The 19,381-nt window shown below is 41.5% G+C and overlaps 1 protein-coding gene across 1 annotated transcript in view; it reads right to left on the bottom strand.

Annotated features, from left to right (window-relative positions):
• Positions 1-17,861, bottom strand: part of TGFBR2 (transforming growth factor beta receptor 2) — a 60,657-nt gene extending 42,796 nt beyond the window's left edge. The window contains exon 1 of the mRNA XM_053962588.1: positions 17,632-17,861. Coding sequence (XP_053818563.1) covers positions 17,632-17,725 — 94 coding nt within the window. The 5' untranslated portion in view covers positions 17,726-17,861. The remainder of the gene's footprint in view (positions 1-17,631) is intronic.
• Between the last annotated feature and the right edge of the window lie 1,520 nt (positions 17,862-19,381).

The following is a 19,381-nucleotide window of genomic DNA, read 5'->3' as shown; positions in this document are numbered from 1 at the left end:
GTTGTATTAGGAACAAGTCTAGTCAGACTCAAAATTGAGACTTACCACACATAAAGTTGTTGTGGTTTATTCAATTACTTTAAAATCAGTTATAAGCTCGAGAGGTCTGAATTCCGTATGTGAAAAAAGCTTTTGTGTTACTTGATTATCTACCTGCAGCATTTTCAGCAGTAATAAGGAAGGCTGGGTAGATAGCAGAAAATAATCTCTTCCAAATGCAAAACGGAAATTATTTGAAGACTGTTCTCTGCACTGGCAGCATACAGAAACTCAGGTGGCAAAAAGCCAAATTTTTCTGCTGAAACTACAGTTAACTCTCACTAGTTAACCCTTGCTACAGCTAAACTCCTGCAAATGTATATCCTCTACTGCATTCAAAGGAGCACACTAAGATAACTAAAACATAGATGAAACTGTGAAAATAGTAACTAGAAGTTGCTGTGGCTTGCCAAAAGTTAATACAGGTGGGCAGATGTTTATTAATACTGTTTGTTCACTCAGGAGACTGGCAGGCACTTCCAAACCCTCTCTGGTCTCAGAGCTCCAGGAAAGGTTATGAGAATATGTTACTTTGGAGGAAGACTTTTGCTTGCTTTTTAAAGTAGTGAAAATAAAGCACAGACATAAAGACTGTGACAAATCACACAAAAAAGGAAACTCAAAGTTATGTCTGACTCCCACAGGTTCCCTTTGACAAAGCCAGGTTGCTTGGTGAATACGAAAAAAGTATCACTCCTGTATTTGCCATTTTATACTTTTAATTCTCATTTTTGTTAGCTTTACTAGTATGCCCTAAAAACTTGCCTGGGAGGTTTAGAATTCAGAAAGCCATGCTCATCTTCCCTTCTGAAAGGCTCCTGCCACATGCAGATTTACAGAGCCCTCATCAGATCCCTCCCTTGGGGATGCCACTGCAAAGGCCCACTCACACACGTCTGACATCTTATTTTTAATGTTCCTTTCTGATGCAAAGAAACAACATATTTTGAGAACAACATTTGTCTGCCTCATGGAGAAATCCTCAGACCGTTTTCAGAAAAATGACAAATTTTTTTTCTAAAGCATTGTGTACACAACAGATCTTCCCTTTCCCCCCTTTTTCCCTTTCTCTCTAGTGAGGCCATAGAGGAAAATCTGCACAAACAATTTTGCAAAAAACATCAGTCATGCTCCCCTGCTTGTTATTTGCTCACATCCCTCATTGCACGTTCTCCTGCCTCCCGGAGGAATCAGACCGCACCTTACCACACCTCCCTCTCCCTCCAAAGGGCAGCCTGACCCAGAAGAGTTCTCCAGTCTAGACATCTATCTGACAACACAAACACAATGAAAAATGTGGTATGAGGAGTGGCAACCCACAGCTGGGGTAAGGCAAAACTGCATATTTCAGCTGCAGTAGCAAGGGCAGAGAAAAGTCTCTGTGGATCTACGGCTGGAGCTACTTCTGGGGAAAGGTCAGGCTGCCCAACATGCCAGGGACATGGGGGACCTGCCTTCTGCTGCTGTCTCCAACCCACAGTCTGCTTTCAAATGTTACATGCCCTGAGACAGATGTCACAGCCCTTCCAGGAGAGGAAACAGGGGCTCTGCAGTTAGGCAGGCATCATCACTGCAAGGGCAGATAGGATTTGCTTAGGACTCATCAGCATGGCTTAAGATGCTTTGGGGAGCATTCCAAGGATTGATGTTTCTTCCCAGACATATCTGCAGAAACACCTCAGGCCTCATAGTTGTTTAAATCCACTGTAAAAGTGGATACGAGGTTATTTTGATTTTGAATTATTGAGAAAGGACTTTCAGTGTCTCAAGTTAACATTTACATTTGCATGTGAAAAGACAGGTACTACTCTCTGTGACTGTTTCTTCAGCAATACAGAGACCTAGCAGATGCCTCCTATTCCCAGGATACTGGAACAGTCAGAAAAGTCTTGTTTTTAGAAAACAATTTTTTCAAGAGTTAGGATATTAAAAGGACCGAGAGTATGTGAAGCACATATATCCTCTGTCTGACATGAAACATTTGATTTTGCTGCAGTTCTGTAATGTGAACACATAGAATAAAATTCAACCAGTCACCCCAATTCTGCTTTGTTTCAGGGGAAAAGTGTGATGAATATCTACCTGAAACTGCCACAAGTCTGGGAAAACACTCTGCAAACCCAGACAAAAGTTTTACCTTCTGTTCTGAAACTGCTGCTGAACTGCAAATTGTATCTCTGATTTCAAATATCCTGCTTCTGACTACAATTCCTTTCTCTAAGCTGGAATCAAGATCCTGTGGATCAACAAACAAAACTTTAGTCAAACAAAGCTAAACCCAAATAATGGATTTCAGATTTTAAAAAAAAGTAAATCAAAACCAATCCCAAAATATAACACAGTAATTGGAATGGGCTCCATCTGTTCAAATATCAGTTTAAGCATCACATTTGCAAGTAGGAAATACTTCAGAATTATGAAGAACAAGGTGCAGAAATAGAATGAGTAAGACATAAAAAGATTTTATGTCCAGTGGCATGGTTTGGAGCACATAAATCGCAGATCGGCCATTCAGTGCTCTAATTTCACCCAGGCAGGGGTATTTGAAGAGAAGTTTCTCACTCTTTTTCCACGCACAGCTTGGTAGTGAGCCTCTGCACTGGCCTTCACAAGTGCACCTTTTGTGTCAGCTGCCATGAGTTAGGGGGTGCTTTGTGCTTCCAACCAGAACCCACATTCTTTAGGCATGATCTCAGCAATCTATACAGCCAGGATTGGAGCTGACAGAGCAAACTGGCTTCGGCCACAGCTCCTGAGGCCACCTTAAACAAGGACGAGGTCTGCATGGCAAGAGTCTCTACCTGTGCAACAGAAAGCTGTATATGTGTACACTGGTTGCTGCTGAACCAAACTGGAATTTCTGTGGTATTTTGTAACACTACAGTAAATGTGGGGAGGAGCTGCATGCACACAAAGGCTCACAGCTGCCTAATCAAAATAAGCATTTAAATGGATTAACCAGACAACTGTTCTTTCAAACTTGCAATTCTTACACAGCTACATACATCAGAGGGATATATAAATATTTGTTTTTCCAGATAAAAGGAGGATATTAGTGGGATTTTTTTTAAGTCCATTCACTGCCACTACCTGTGCCTCCGAGCCATTAATGAACAAACAAGAAAACAAAACAAAAAACAAGGATGTTATGCATGCAAAGATTGTAGTAACAATTTTAGACTTGGGGATTTTGGTTTAAGTTTAATATAAAAAGACAACTTACTAATGTAAGCAGCATGAAAGACCTGATTTTATTTAGGTTTCTGAAGACCTCTGAACTTGAGGAATATTTGAGAGATCTGGAATTTAAGTTAAGGCACATTCCATGACTAGAGGATGCTATTATGATACTAGTTTACAATATAATCTACCGATTATGATAAGACAGAATCCTACTCAATTTCTTTCTCTAGACCTGAATATAATCTATCATTCCTAGTCTATTTGAGAAACTGTTTCCAAATAAGAAGACTCATTTAACAAGTCCACATCCTTAACACACACACAGAGGCTCCTCTGTCAGCTACTGATGGGCAAACATGTTTATGCGGAAGCTCTGTTCAGAGCTCCTTTTTACTGTGAGAAGCCATTTTCCTTCAGGAAAATGGTGTTTATGAACCATTCTGTCTCCACACAGCAAGTTTTGAATGACAGATTCAGGAAAACAGTATTAAAAAGAAATTTTTCTCTTTCATAATCCATCAGCTCAGCTAAAATAGTAAATCAGAGGAAAGTTAGACACAAATGTAATCCCCTAGGAGTAGAATCACTTTGAATAGATTTGAAGAAAAATACATATCCTTCTCAAATTCAGTAGCTTGGATGGTTATATTTGTCTCTGTCAAGTTACATGCAAAGAAGCAGAATAATAGAATTCAATACCCTGGGGACATGCTATCTTGATAGATGCATCTAACTGCCACAACTAATGGGAATTATATACTGAGTATTGAGAAAAGGGCATATGCATAAAACTACACACTTCTAATGATATTCAACCTTAGGAAAACTTTCTTTTTCAGACTTCTGTTGCAAAGATCCTACTGTTGTGGCACACTGTTAGTGAGTTATCAGATTTCTTGGTAAAGAAGTATCTCTCTCAACAAAGCAGCATCTCCTTTGTCTGCCAAAGGTAAATTTGCTAACATATCCCCCAGGTATTAGCTGTCCCTTTTCATGCATTTGCAAATTACTCCCCCCAGTTAACTCTGACACTGTGAATCACTAGCTGGCAACACCACCCTGCATAAGGGCATGAATGATCTGCTCCTTCATTTCTATTTGAGGTTGAAATTTTACTGGGCTTAAAGGAAAATAAAAGCCATTAGTGAAACCTGTCCATTCTGAAATAAATAGGTGTTTCACCCTTAAATACCTCTCTTGAAACTTCACTGAAAGGTCCTTATCTTTGCCATTATTTCTAAAACACATGCAAAAAGAATTCATTCACTATATCATAAAACTGAGTATTTTAAGGACACTTGCATCTATATGAGTACATGGTCCACCCACATTAAAAAAAAAAAAATAACCATGGACACTAAACGACCTGCATGTAGGAATACAACACTTCTCATTCCATACAACACATTACTCACTGGTTGCAATACCCAGCCCCCAGCAGGGCTTGCATTACAATGTAAGGGGAGGACATTCCCACATTAGGTGGTGCTCAGCAGGAAGGGACTTGCCAACCTAAAATGTTTAGTCTACCTGCCTGAAGAGTGTGAGGGACTGCAGGCTCTTACACTTCATTTATTATGAGGCAGAATATAATTGTAAATTTGAAATGTACACATCAAGTTGGATTTCCAGGGTTTTCCCCTCCCAGTTGCTTTACATAATAGTTACTCTAAATCCACTATTTCAGTCCCCCAACTATCTCTTCAGTCATTCTTAAGACCATAATCTTTCACCAGAACTCCAAGACAGCATATACACTTGCAAGCTTGTTTAAAAGAAACATTGCAAAGAAAAGACTAATTTAAGTCTCTATGAAACAATTCCTTCTATTGAAGAGAAAGCTGATAAGACAGAATCACAAGTGTAAGTGTGCCAAGCAGCAGCTCACAACCTACCACTGCCTCTCAATTTTCATCTGAATACCTCAAACTTCATCCAATTACTTCAATCTTTTTTTTTTTTGCTAACAACTGAGAACTGTGAAAAGCAATATATAATGACGCTTGATAAATTTTTAAATGGTGCAGTTCATTTCTCACGCAGCATTATGTTCCTCTGCTACTACATAATGCTCCTGCTACTGCAGATGTTTATTGTCACATATATGAGTTAAATTTAATAGGGTAAGATCTTCACCAGATGCTGTGATTTCTGAGTGTTGCTATGTCAACTTATACTCATTGATGTTTAATATTTTAGAGTCATCAAATGTTTCTGGATATTGGTCATCATCATCCTTAATCTGGAGGGCACTTATTCAACTGTACAAATCAGTAGGAGTCTGCAGGATGTCTAAGGGCTTCTATGAAATGCCTTGATCTTTTTAATCAAATGTTAAGTGGATTAATAATTACGTCATGAAAATATTATTTCAACAACTGTCATGAGAAGGCTGTGCATAACATGGTCATAGCATCTGAGCCACTCAGCATCCTTTAAACACCACGAGCCAGTTACATGCTTTGTTATGGTTTCTGGCAAAACTGCTCAGTGACATGGGCAGCTCATTCTCTAAAGCTGTCACTTTGGCATTTCTCACAAATACTGCACTCATGTAGAACACTGTTTTTAAAAGTGTTCGCATAAGGCAAAACAATTCCAAGCTTTCCCAACACAGTAATAGCTTAGACTATACCAGAGGAAAGTGTTCCATAGAGACATTTTTTTAATTCCTTGAATGCAACATTTTATAACTCATGCATATTTGAAATATCCCTGTACAACATTAGTTAGCAGATCAGTTTAACTGTTTTGTTACTTTTGGAGATGCTAGTCTTAATTCTGAGAGGGATGTGAATGATACCAGCCTGGTGGTGGAAACCTGCTGCAACAAAGATTCAAAGGTTGCACAAGTACTATGACTCTATGGATGGTATTCCCAGTCTGGCCTTCTGAAAGTGAAACCATTCCACCGAGCCAGTTTTGCAAAGCCCTAAATTACCTGGGTATGTATTTTACAAGCCAAACCCAGTCTTAATTTAGAGATTCACATTGGAAAGTCCATCACATGCCTTGGCTGTACTCTAATAATGAAAGTATCCGGTTTGCTAAAACTGCACACCTTATGTCTGGGGTGGTTTCACTCACCTACAGCTTCCATTTTTCAGAACGGATGCTTTTTCACCTTTCATAATATCCTCTCCCACTGAGTTTAAAATATCAACTTAGCTTAAAACCCTGTTTTCCACCAAATAACTGTGGCAAACTTCCACATGAGCTCTGCTACCTACAGCTAAGCATTCTGGCAGAGCAGATTTAGCTAGGTTGCACTACCTTAACTGTGCCTTAAAGCACATTATCCCAAGTTAGTGGTGTTTATGTTATTTATGGTAACTTAAGAAGGCATGGCAAAGTGCCTGCATATCTGACCAATCTGACCAACCATATCTCATATCCAACCAGAGAGCAGCAGCTGTAGGTACCATTCCTAATTCTTTAGCTCTTCCTATGCCCAAAACCACAACAGTCCATCATGTTGAAAAAGCAGGAAATTATTAACATTAAACTCCTGCCTGAAAATGCAAAAAAGACACCATGGTTCCAAACAAACAGTACTTCCTCTTTCCTTACCCACTGCAGGCTAAGAACAAGAGAGTAGAAATTGATGTCCTGGTAAAAGCAAACTATATCTCATTTCCAAAAGCACAATGGAAACTTAAATCAAAATCCACCTTTTAAAGGGTAAAGTGATAATTTTATGGGCAGTCTAAGTACTCATGTTAAGCAACAGCTTGGAAAAGCAGGTGACAGTGCTTTCTATTTCCAGGTATGTGGTTATCATAGTGGTAAATGTGCCTTGTCATTAGCTTTCAAGGGTAAGATACTACAAATAATTAGTGGTTTGCTTCTAGCATTTGCTACCCACCTTCACCCATGAGAAGGCCAGTAAGTTTCTGCCTGCAAACCACGAGTAGGTACATGCCTGATAATCATACTATAAGCCACCAGAAGAAAAAAGCCTGGTTTGGGAATGTGCAAATTGGCTGAATCATGACTAATATATATGTGGACAACTGAAGGAAAAGTTAGGTCTTCAGTTGTCTAACAGCAGCAAGTTACCAATGTTTCCATGTGCCTCACCAAGCCCCTGGCACACAGCCTCTTAACCTGAGAAAAATAGGGGAGAAAAAAAGTGCTAATATATTATTGAACTTGACAGGGTGTTTGAGACTGTTGAGAATTTATGGATGTTCTAAAGGCTTTAGTCCAGAATTTCTGTAGAGAAAGAACAGGGGTTATGACTCTTTTTGAACATCAGTTTCCCAGTCACAACAGACAAGTGTTGAAACAATCTCTGTTCATTTCCCACAAGTTCGAGACTTGTCTATAGAAACAGTAATTAACACATAATTGCATTACTTTTTGCCACATATTAAGCAACACAAGTTGAAACTGTGGAAATACTAATATAAATGATTGTACTGAAGTTTAATGGTGGCCTCAAAAATACAGTGGATGAAATCATGGGAAGCTGGAAGTCTGTGCTTGAGTCTCTAAAGACTAAGAGGCTTCTCATTTCCTAGTTCACTGCTTTAACCATAGGCTTAGATGCAAAAGTTGTTCTTAGTTGTAAGTCACCAACAAATCTTGTCTCTTTCTCCCATGTGAAATAAGGGCCTCTAATCGCTTTCAGTCTGAATAGGATGAACTTTCATGTCTAATACAGGTACTTTGAAATCCTTTTAGAGTCAAGTACATATTTTTTTTAAATAACAGGATATGGCTGATTCTTCATTCTGAACCTCAGTTCCTGAATATTGGTGATTTAGCTGGAATCACATTTTTATTTTCTTCATAAACATTAAGTCAGGGGACATATATGTACAAGAATCCCTAGGCTGCTCCTACACTGATAAATATTCATCATGCCAGTGTGGCCTCAGGGAAAAGTGAGAACAGTAAAGCCCCAGCCAGCCAGAAACTGTAAGGCAAAAGTATAAAATATAAGTAAGTATACATGAGTATAAATGCGAATTAAAGAGTGTGTGAGCAAGAAGCTGATGGAAAAAGAAAAACAAAAAAAAAAGGAAACACATTTTGGTTGTATTTTCTTTTCCAGAAGAGTTTACCAATCCCTTCCTGCTGAATGTCCTGAATGTCTTCCTATATCTATTATCCAGAGCAAAGAGAGAGCAGATATGGCTTTAGTTACAACCAGACAGTGTGGTATTCCTGTTTACATGCAAACTTGGGTTATGATAGCTCTGAAAGCCTCATGGCCTGGCACTGTACTTACCAGATGAGAATACTACAAATGCAATAAAAGGATCAGCTTCCCAGATTTTTGACTTAAGGCATTCCCTTGTGGTAAAGCTGGGTGAGGAAATGGAAGAATAGACTGAGGGGAAGAAGGGAAATTCAATAGCCCAGAAGCATGTATTGCTGACCTAGTTACTTTGTGAAGGCTTAAATAAAGAAGCTTACTAAGTCATGACTATTACATGGTCCCCTCTGATCTTTTCATGAGGATGAGAAATGGTTGTTTTCATTTTAGAAAGGAAAAAAGATTCTGTATGTAAAGTGTCTTTTTGTTGTGCTGTGAACTCCCTGGAGAGAATATCAGTTACCCTGCAGGGGCTGGAATAATGAATGAATCCATCAGGGAACAGGCTTTCTTCTCCTGTGACATGCTTTGGGGGACCACCCACACACATGTCAACCATTTTTCTGCAAAGTGCTGCCTCTAAAGCCTTCCCCTGTCTCAGCCAGCAAGGATCCTTCATCCTGCAGCCCTTCATTGATGGAGTTTAGCTGTTCTCAGGCTGAGGAGTGACATGACCATGGGTCTCCCACTTTCAGGGCAAAAGCTCTAACCACTGTAGGAAAAGGAGGCAAGGCAACCGTGAAAATTGGTAATAGGAGCTGTAGTGAGGTAGAAGGTACACAGCAGGGCAGCTGGCCTACTGCCACAGCATGGTCACTGCAGAATCACAGATCTCCTTGTATGCCAGAGACAAATGAGAAGGGTGATTGCTGCATGCTGGTGGGCAGAACCGGTCAATGGGAATAAAAGATCAACCACCGGAAGAGCTGCAAATGACAGCTCTTCTCCATTTCTCCATCTCTGCAGGTTCCTGACTGCAGATTGTTCAAAATTTTTCAAAATCTCATTAAATGCTTCCCATTAGTGAAACACAAAAAGATTTACTCCTTACTTCCTGCACCCTTTCTGTAAGTTTCTCAAGAAGAATGGAACACTCTGAAATCATTACCCAGTCATGTTAAAGGAAAGCTTAAGATAGCTACAGAGCTGAGAGCAGAGCATCCCAAGCGGAGCCTGAATTTTCAGAGTGGATACTAATTGCATAAAGAAGGAATATTTTAAGAGACTAGACAGGTGGAGGAAAAAAGCTGGGAAAGGAAAAAGATGTAGTAACATCTATCCTATTTCCCCAAACACACACTTCAGTGGCCAGAAGTTCTTCACATACACTGCTGGCTGCAGTACTTGAAGGTATGCTGAGTCTTTGTAACTATGACTTCACATTTGCTCCAGCCACAGAGCTCCCAAAGCATATGGAAGTTGGTCAGGACAGCCTGGTAATGCTAAAATCAGGAGGGCAGCCAAAATGGTAAGAAATTTAATCTTCCTTTGAGAACTAAGACTTTTCTTAAATTGTTGCCGAAGCTGTGCTATCCAAACCACTGATGTACTGCAACTTTATATAACAAGCAGTATCTAAGCTGCTAATTAGGCTCAGGGATCAGACCAGATCAGTATCTCAAGACACACAAGAATCCTGAATAGCTGCTTCTGCTTTCTTCCCTGAAAATAACCAGAAGAGATAACCCATTACTAATCATCTGTGGTCTGCTTCAAAGTTCAGCCCCTTGTACAGCAACATTAAAGATGTGCTTATATTAGTTAGTGAGATGAAATCTACCAAATTACCACATTATCATCCAAAAGCCCCAGGCACCATCAAACCATGCCAACAGGTGATGTATAGGCATGGTGAACTTAATCCCATTCTGGGCTGAAGAATCCACAGCAGGATTAAAACTGGAGGGAGTTGGCTCACCGGCATCTCACATCTAAAATATTTAGATCCAGGAGAATTATAGGTCAACACTAGATAAATCTACTGAACCCCCTTTTCTTGCTAAGTCAATAAATTTCATACCAGCTCACTTATGATCCTTCCAGGTAAAATGTTAAACAAAATTAAAAACCACATCCACATTCTGAGGAGGCATTTGTTCTTTAGTCCTCATTTCGCATTCTCCACTTTTCTTCCTTATTAACTACAGCAGCACTAGAAGCTTATCAGTGATGAGGGAGCTTCAGTTTTCATACATCTTAGGAAATGCACACAAGTGTTTTCAAAGGAAAGGCCTGGTCTTGATAAGAAATCATCCTTCCTAGATATTTATCTTTTTTTGGGACTACCTATCCCACATCACTTCATCGGCATGCTCCCAAATTTCCCTACCATGACTCTTCCTGGGCAAAAAAATGATACCTTAATGATACCTCACAAGAAGTTTAGAAGTGTTCTCTTTCTAAAATCTCCCATTCTTAATGTTTTGAGGACTTCAAAAAACTGCAGTCAAATTACTCTTTAGCTCCAAGAAAGAGAACCAGATCACTCTGGCTCCTGTAAGACTGATACCACAAAAGCCCCCTCGAGGGAATTACAGCCTCATAACATACAGTTGCCTATTATTTATTCTGTGGCCAGATTCTGCCAGCTGGTATAAATCAGGGCAGGTTCCTTGCCTTCAACAGAGGAAGCTGATTTATGCCAGCTGACAGTCTGGCTGCACACGCTCCACTTGCACAATGCTAGTTTTTAAAGAGACCTGTTAAAGTGCCCCAGGCACGTAAGAACCACACTCGGGTCCTTAGTTGGAAAATGTTGCTCTGAGGAATAGAACTGTGAGACCTTCCCGCTGCTCTCTGAGTATACTGTTCAAATTCACTTGCTTTTCTAACAGAAGAAAGTCTTCAAGCCCTGACAGAGCCACCAGGACCTTGAGAACAAATATGCATTTTCTAATGTCCCCTGCATAGGCCAGTTGTTTTAACTGAGATTTGATGCTACATTAAACGAAGCCCACGGGAATATCAATGCAATGTTTTGGAAGAACTGATCAGCTGCAGAGAGGGCAGAATTGATCTTTCAAAACTTGTGTTATTGGTAACTATAAACGCACTATAAAGAATGTGGTGTGACTTGCAAATCACTGGCTAAACGTACAGCTTTGGCTGCTTGATAAATCTTTCTTTTTTATCTTAAAACCTCAGACATCTACTTAAGAGAACAGGGAAACAGCTCATTTGAGGGTGTGGGCTGAAGTGCTTGGCTACAAACAGAAGATAGTAGGAACAGCAGACAGCTTTCTAATACCTCTGGTTTCAGATTGCCATTGGAAAAGCACAGTGTTAATCCCAGGTGTCACTGTAGGTATGTAACCTGCTGGCTTGTCAACTGAAGCATGCTTTGTGAGGAAGCAGACTCCTCTATCTGTTCCTGAAATCTATTAATTTCAGTCCAATTTTTGCCAAAACACTGCTCTGGGTGAGCAGAGAATTGGAATCCTGGAATCAGACAAATAGGACTATTAATAATCAAAACTGTGGTTCCTTTGCAGGACACAAATTTCTGAATACAGCTTGTTATTATGATATGAAACAAAGACTAGAAAACACCAGCCATTCAGAGCACTGCCATTCCCACCCAACAAGGAGTAAATGAACACATGGCTACAGGTCAACCTTAAAAATGCTGTCAGGGGAATGTTTTTTCCTGGCCCACAAAGTGCTTCAACATTGCACACATTTTCATATCCACAACAGAGTGAAACCAAAATCAGTTGAGGTGACAGATATGGGGATGTCTGTATATGCATGCCCAGTGAGAGTGACAGCCCACCAGTACCCTGGGGAGAGTGGATAGGGGGAGCTCCAATTTCAAATGTGCATTTTGTGAGTCAGGCCATGCACTTAATCCCACTTTTCTTCCACTGACCATTGTTTATTTTAATTATTGATTAATAATTACTTCCCTGTTTTTCTATATTAGAAATTCCACTGTGGACTATGGAAGAAACAAACAACAAAAAAGAACCCCAAAAAAAAAAAAAAAAAAAAAAAAAAAAAAAAAAAAAAAAAAAAGGAAATGTTTCCTGATGAAAGTTTAATGGAAACTGGTACATTTCCACAAATTGTCTCAGTTTTGACAAATCAGCATTTTCCCATGAAAAACAGTGTCAAAAACTCTCAACCAGCTCTAATTCTAACCAGATTAACTCAGGGATGAATGCCAGCAGGAAGTTCTTCTAAATACCAGTTGTTTGAGCAAGGGAAAACTACTTCTTCCTGAGACGATCTTCCCAGAGGTGAAAAGGCTTTAAAACCCATATAAAAAAAAAGGACAGGTAGTTCCAAGCTGTAACAACTACAATGGCATTCACAGCAAGACAAAGAGCAAGGAAATGGCATATTTAGAAAAATACGCATGAACATGGACAAATCAGCAACTACTATTTCTCCTGACCCTGCTAATGTTATCATTTCTTAAAATCTAGAACAGTTGCTAAAGCTTTGCAGCAATGCAAACAAGGTGACATTAGTCTATATGAACAGCTGGGCAGGGCCCTTAAAACATGCTTCAATTTCAATTCTGCTTAAATCTTTAGAAGCTAATGGACACATACAAATGATGAGCATGCTGTCACCAGGAAAAAATAGAATTAAGCAATTCCTGGTGAGATTTGTTAGTTCTAACTACTCCTCTGGATGAGATTCCATCAGTGGATGGTGTTTGAAGCAATTTGCTCTCTTTACATATCTTACCCTAAATATCTGTACACAACTGAAGCTGTGTTCTTTCAGACAGTAGGATATAAAATGTTGTACTCAACAAATGCCAGTGCTGCTGCTCTGTCGCTATGCCAAAGTGCAGACATAATATGAAAAACAACTGTTGAAGACTTAGCTGGGTCACTGAGGACCCAATTCTGCACATGCTTAGTGCCAACCCATTGCTTACAGTGGCATTTGCCCTGTCCCAGTGTGTACGCCCACTCCTTGCTATAAAAGCAATCTATCCCCTGTAGTAAGAAGCTTCTCTGCTGTTTCTTAATACAACACCTGCCAGTGAAATTAAACTTCCAAAGGACTTTGGCTGCCAAAGCAGAGATATAATCTTTCTGATTTATTTTAGTCTATTTTAACCTTCCAGAATGAGAGTTCATAGAAAAGCACAAGTGTTTTTCCTTCGCCTTTTATTTTATTCTTGAAACCATTTTATAAGGGTTTAAAAATCACTTCCCATTATCCTATAGGGGAAAAAAACCCCACAAAACAACAAAAAAACCCTCTAACACCAACAAAATGTAAGGCTAAAGACCAATTAAGTAGCCCAAATCTCAGCCCTCACTCTCTTAGACTAGGATTCAGCCAATTTTCTTTTCCATATCAGGACTAGCTCTCCACTGATTCATGCTGGGAATCCCTTGTACTCTTCAACATCTTTAGAGACTGGTTGATACCCCAATCAATTTTACTGAGTTTGCAATACTCTAGCAATACAAAATGTCTAATGTTCCTGGGATGTGCCTGCCTGGGTATTTCCCCTGAGTCAAAAGGGGTCCTGAGTCAAAAGTCCTCTGTGGCAAAGGAAATGGCGCTGTTGTCTCCCACCTGCCTCAGGGCACCCTTTCAATCCTCCACTTGTCAGGTGCCAGAAGGGCTGTGGGAACCATGGGCAAATCAGGGCTCTAGCAGCCCATGTCCCCACTGCTGATCCCAGGACCACAGAGGTGGCTGGAAGCCCTTCCTTTCACTGTGGGCTTGGACTGTAGCCATGCCAGCCAGGGTGGAGATTGCATGGACCACTTCCATCAGAATCTGTCACTGCACTAGTGAGCATGTTTCATACCTAGCTGATATAAACGCACCCTGTTATGCAAGATCTAAGAGCAACAGATAGGGCACAACCTGCTGGTTTTCCTCATTTTGGCAGTACTGGAAGTAGGGCACAGCTCTTCTGAGGCCAAAGAAGTGGCAGTGAATGTTAGCAAAGTGCATGTAGCACATACATACGTTACTGAGAAAAGAGTTCCTATGCCACAAATGCAAAAAAAAAAAAAAAAAACAACAACAAAAAAAAAAAACCAACCAAAAACACCAAACCAAAGTATCACTTTAAAAATACCTTGCAGAGGAAATATAAGCATCGGGAACTCCAACAGCTGGTGCTACAGCGATACTATGCTCTTTTTTTCCTCCCCTCAAAAGAGCAAATGCTTTCTAAAAGCCTTTGATAAAAACAAACTTGCAAAAACCCCCACAAACCAAACCCTGAGGAATTTTCCTTCTGTAAGAGCCTGCCACCATATTTCCTCCTATGTTCAGAGTTAATCTTGTCACAATGACAACTTTTATTAGGCACCATTATGGGATGCTGCATCTTTGAAACTGTAACAGTTCATCCCAGAAAGGAGTATTTCATTTTGAAGCAATGTTGTTTCACTAAATATAGGTCATATAATAGTAATTGTTTATAAAATATGAGTGAAAAAATACTATGAATATGAAAAGCTCTGAATTACTCCATTGCCCTTTTTTTTTGAAATTACTTTTGAAACTGTTTCAGGAAACCTGCTATAACTCTGTATAACTCTACTAATGCTAATGGAATTACGTTCATTTGCAGCAGCTTAAGATCTGGCTCATAATTTTTTAATAGAAACCATTCCGATATGGAATTCACCACCTGAGTATTAGAGAAGCGTGTTAATGCCAATGAACTAAAAATAGCAAATAAACAAAAGTGTTTTTCAAAGTCTTAGGTATAAAGGTCTCACAATCCAAGGATACCCCATAAATAGAAGAAAATGCAATATCATCTCTAATATATTCCTACTTCCCTCCTGAAATACCTGGAAAAATGCCAGCTTGAATGGGGGGCAGGAATGCATTTTAGACTCAATCCTTTTACAAACATGATGTTTGCTCTCCTATTTCCCTTTTGCAAACATCTGAAGCTCTAAATTTGATTTTCATACTATAAAATTATCTAACTCTGATATGGGTCTCAAAAAAATAGCAATAATGCAAATAGAGTTTGGCTGAATGGAGAAATTAAGTTCCTGATGTTCAGAGATGAACAATTATTACATGGATGATTCCAAGGAACAAATTTCTAGTTATGGTAACCCAAAGACAAACTAAAAATTCATATTCACTTGAACACACTAACCCAAATTTCTTATGTGGGCAACTGTATTTTGCAGTGAAGAATGTTAAAATGAAATTTTAGCTGGTGCTTTGTTAACCAGCATCTGGTTAGTTAGTAGGTACACCTGGGAACTGAGCTCTTCTGAGTCTGATAGCTGTCCTTTTTTTTTTTCAGCTTTACTATACTGATGAATTATTACAAAATAAGTAGCTATTTTTTTTTCCTGTTTTGTTTTCCCCCAAGCATTTGGCAGCTCAAATTTTCATTCTGGTGCCAAATAACTACCAACATCCAAACCTCACACTTTCTGCTCCACAGAACTGTTGCTTTCCTGTCATAATAGTATTCTATTGCACAATAGAATCCTACAGTGATTATCAAAACAGCTTTTGAAGCTATGGGATAGATTATCTGACAACAGGTCTACTCAGTTTTCGTTATTGTAGGGTGTAGATAAAGATGAGTATGAAAAATGCTGGAATTGTAACCAGTTTATGTTCTTTTTCCTCACTGGACCTATGGCAAGAAAGAAGAGCAAGCTCTTGAGCCATGCCCACTTTTAAAAATCTACCCATAATTTGAGACTGTTTATAACTGATTGAGTGTAAAAAAAAAAAAAAAAGTATAATAATAACACAAGATTAACAAAAGCTGTGCTTCTCCATTTAAAGTTTTTTTGTGATGGGAATCTGCAAAAGTTTGAGGCTGTGGTCAAAATAAAGGCCATCACTAGTTGAGTATGATTTATGTTAATGAAAAATTATAGAAAATATATATAAAAAATTAACAAGAAGCTACACACCTCAAATGTGGGAGCTGTGGGACATCACAGTGTTTTATTCATACACTGTTCTTTTCTTCTGCCCTAAGCTTTCATGAGTAACTTTGCAGGTATGCACAACCTGTTGACTTTGACAGGGCTGTTAATGAAGCATGAAGTTAGTCAAAACTGCACATAGCTAAAGGCAGTAGCTATTCAAGAGTCATCCGCTTTATGTTATTATGTTTCAGCCAAAATTTGGGATCAACTACTGACCATGAATGGACCAGACAGGAGAATCAGAGGGCCCAGGGCGAAGTTTGTAGAAGCCCAGGTGTCTGTACACCTTACCTGAAGACTAAAACTAGATGTGCCATTACAAGACATCTTAGAAAGCTACTTAATTCTTCACAAGTGTTTCAGATGCAGTTTGCTGCAATCTCCCGTTCTCCTTTTAGGTTCACCACTTGTTCTGCAACATGATTTAGGGCCTAACATTGATATTACAGATGTTAATTCACAGATGTGGGTAACTACGAGTAGGACAGAGACAGAAAGCTGCTCAGGGCAGGAATCTTGCTTTTGCAGCACAACTTTAAGCTCATGGTATATTACAAATTATGATACGAAGAATACGGCAAGCTGCAGACCCCAAAAACCTATCTAAGGAAGTCTTGGTAGAAGCGGGGTAAGGATTATAAAGTGTCACTTTTAAAGTGAGTCAAACAACATGCGCAGTCAGTGCTAGAGGAATGAGCGCTTTTCAGTCCAACTGCTCACAGCCACGGCTAAACTCCGCTCTTCGCAGGAACTCACGAAACCCAAGTTTTGGTAACCAAGCGCAGACCCACGCAGCAGCGGGCTCTGTGGCCACGCACAGGCCCTCGCTCTGAGAGCGTCCCGAGGCATCTCCAGCCGTGTGGCCGCGGCTATGCAGGACAGCCGGTGCCCAGCCGGAGCGGCGGTGCGGGGGCCGGAGCGCGCTGCGAAGGGGCTGCGGGCTCCCCGGCCCGCGCCCCCGGCCCATCCCTGCGCACGGGGCCGGCACCAGGTGCGGGAGCCGCCGCATCAGCTGCGGGCAGGGCCTGCAGCCCTTCCCCCGGCCACCGCAGGCAGCCCCCCCAGATGCCCTCTCCGGGCTCCTCCGGCCCGAGCAGACCCTGCTGATTTCCTGCCAAATCCGCTCCTTTCTCCCCCCGTCCCCTCCACGGACGGATCTCAGCTTTGGCCGCGAAACCCCGAGATTCCCTGTTCTTTCTTCCCCGCTTACTCTCCCGCAGGGCCATCAACAAACACGCTCACCCCCTCCCGAAATGTTTCCAGCCTCAAAACTTTCTCAGCAACCGTGTCCCCCGCCTTCCCGCGGCGGACGCCTGTCCCTCGCCGCCTGCCCCCGTCCCCTCCCGCCCCGCTCCGGCCCCAGCAGCTGTCAAGCGGCAGCGCGGGCCGGCGCGCACTTACCCCGGAGCAGAGCGGGGACCGAGCTGCCCATGAGCACCCAGAGGGAAAGGCGAAGCAGCAGCCGCCTCAGGCTCCTCGGCAGCGGGAGAGTCATCGCGGAGCCGGATCGGCGCGGCCGGCGAGCCGCGGGCAAGGCGCGGGGGCGGCGGGGAGGCCGCGGCGGCGGTGGCGGGGCTGGCGGGGAGCGGGGCTGCGCCGCTCCGCTGCTCGGGACCGCGGGTGACTCACTGAAACTTCACTTCGGCGCTGCAGAGGAAACAGGAAATCTTAAACTTCGCAAACAGCTGGGCAGGACTTTCTTACTCTTACAGTAGTTCCTTCTCCCCCTTCCCACAGTCACCCCCTCCCCTGCTCTCACCCTTTTTTCTTTCCTTTTTCTTTTTTTTTTTTTTTTTTCCTTTTAACATGAAACCTCACCCAGTTTGGTGTCAATCATCTGCCAGAGGCCAGCCCCTCTCAGGTCTGGCTCTCCCACCGCAAGCGCGTCGGGGCCAGCCCCAACGTGCAGCCCGGATCCCTGCGCCTGCCTCCCTCCGAGGCGGGGACCGGGCACAGCCCGGAGCTGCACCGTGGCTTGCGAGGAGGCTCAAGGTCGACAGGAAACCGCCAGCTCGGAGGGCTACTACTCGCTCCCTGCGAGTTGAAAAGGACCCAGTCGTGTCATCTGGGACATGGGGACTTCGCAGAGCTCCTCATCGCATCCGTATCCCTGACCTTAACGATGCTGCAGCAGCAGCCTGTTTCCTCCTCTGCAGAACCGGTATCGGAAACAAGGACGTAACCCCCAGATGAACTAAAGCAGGGAGCAGGGGAGGTTGAAGTCAGGGTAACAGCAGGAAATATTCACATAGACTAGCTGGGCACTCAGCTTGCAGATGTTGAAGCTGACTGGAACAATTTGTTACCTGCTGCTTATTTTACTCCCAAATAGGCTGGTTGTGCACTACTTTATTTCAAATGCTGTGTATGTGACACAAATGATGTGTCCCTTTCCAAAGGAACTTCTACCAGATATTTTGCCTTGTTTGCAAGAGGGAAGTTGCACCTAGGATTCAGAGAATAGGACCACACCAGTGATGCCAGCTTTTCATGGCCCAGTCAGAGACTATAAGAACCATTCAGTTTTGAACCTGAATAAGGCTTCAGCTCTCTGCCAGTATAAATCCAGTCACTGCATAGCCAGCAGTTGTATTGAGACCCATTTTCAGCTTACAGTCTTCCTTCCTCTCCGAGTTAAATGGCTGGGCTTTGATTGAAGGGTAAACTGATTTACATGGGGATAATTTGAGGGCGATTGTTCCAACGTTGTTGATTTGCTTTTGTCTCGGTTACAATGCTAGTTAGAGATACAGATCTGGGTATTTCAGAAAGAGGGCTAAGCCCTCAGGGGGAATATATGTAATCATGCTCTGAATGTCCCAGATCACCTCTGCTTGAATTTGGAAATGTTTGCATAAAGAATTTAATCGGCCTATAACAGACATTTAAAAAAAATCATTGTGCTTTTATGTAAATTTAGTTTTAAACACTCCCTAAGTACATATTTTCACCATGAAGTCTCAGTTTATGGTACAAAGTCTCATAAATTTCTCTCCAAGAGCATTTTCCTCTCCCTCACCCTCTTTTTATATAGTCAAGATTCACTCAAATAGGTGGTGGTCACCACCCTCCAGAGGTAAGAAAAGTTGCAGAATCCCCTTTGAGCACAGACTGGAGTGTTCTTATCAGTTCCTGTGCACCAGCTCTGTGC

This window comes from Vidua chalybeata, chromosome 1, assembly GCF_026979565.1.
Source record: "Vidua chalybeata isolate OUT-0048 chromosome 1, bVidCha1 merged haplotype, whole genome shotgun sequence".
In the NCBI taxonomy this organism is placed as follows: Eukaryota; Metazoa; Chordata; class Aves; order Passeriformes; family Viduidae; genus Vidua; species Vidua chalybeata.
The sequence above is the reverse complement of the archived record's forward strand: the minus strand, read 5'-3'. Positions and strand labels throughout refer to the sequence as shown.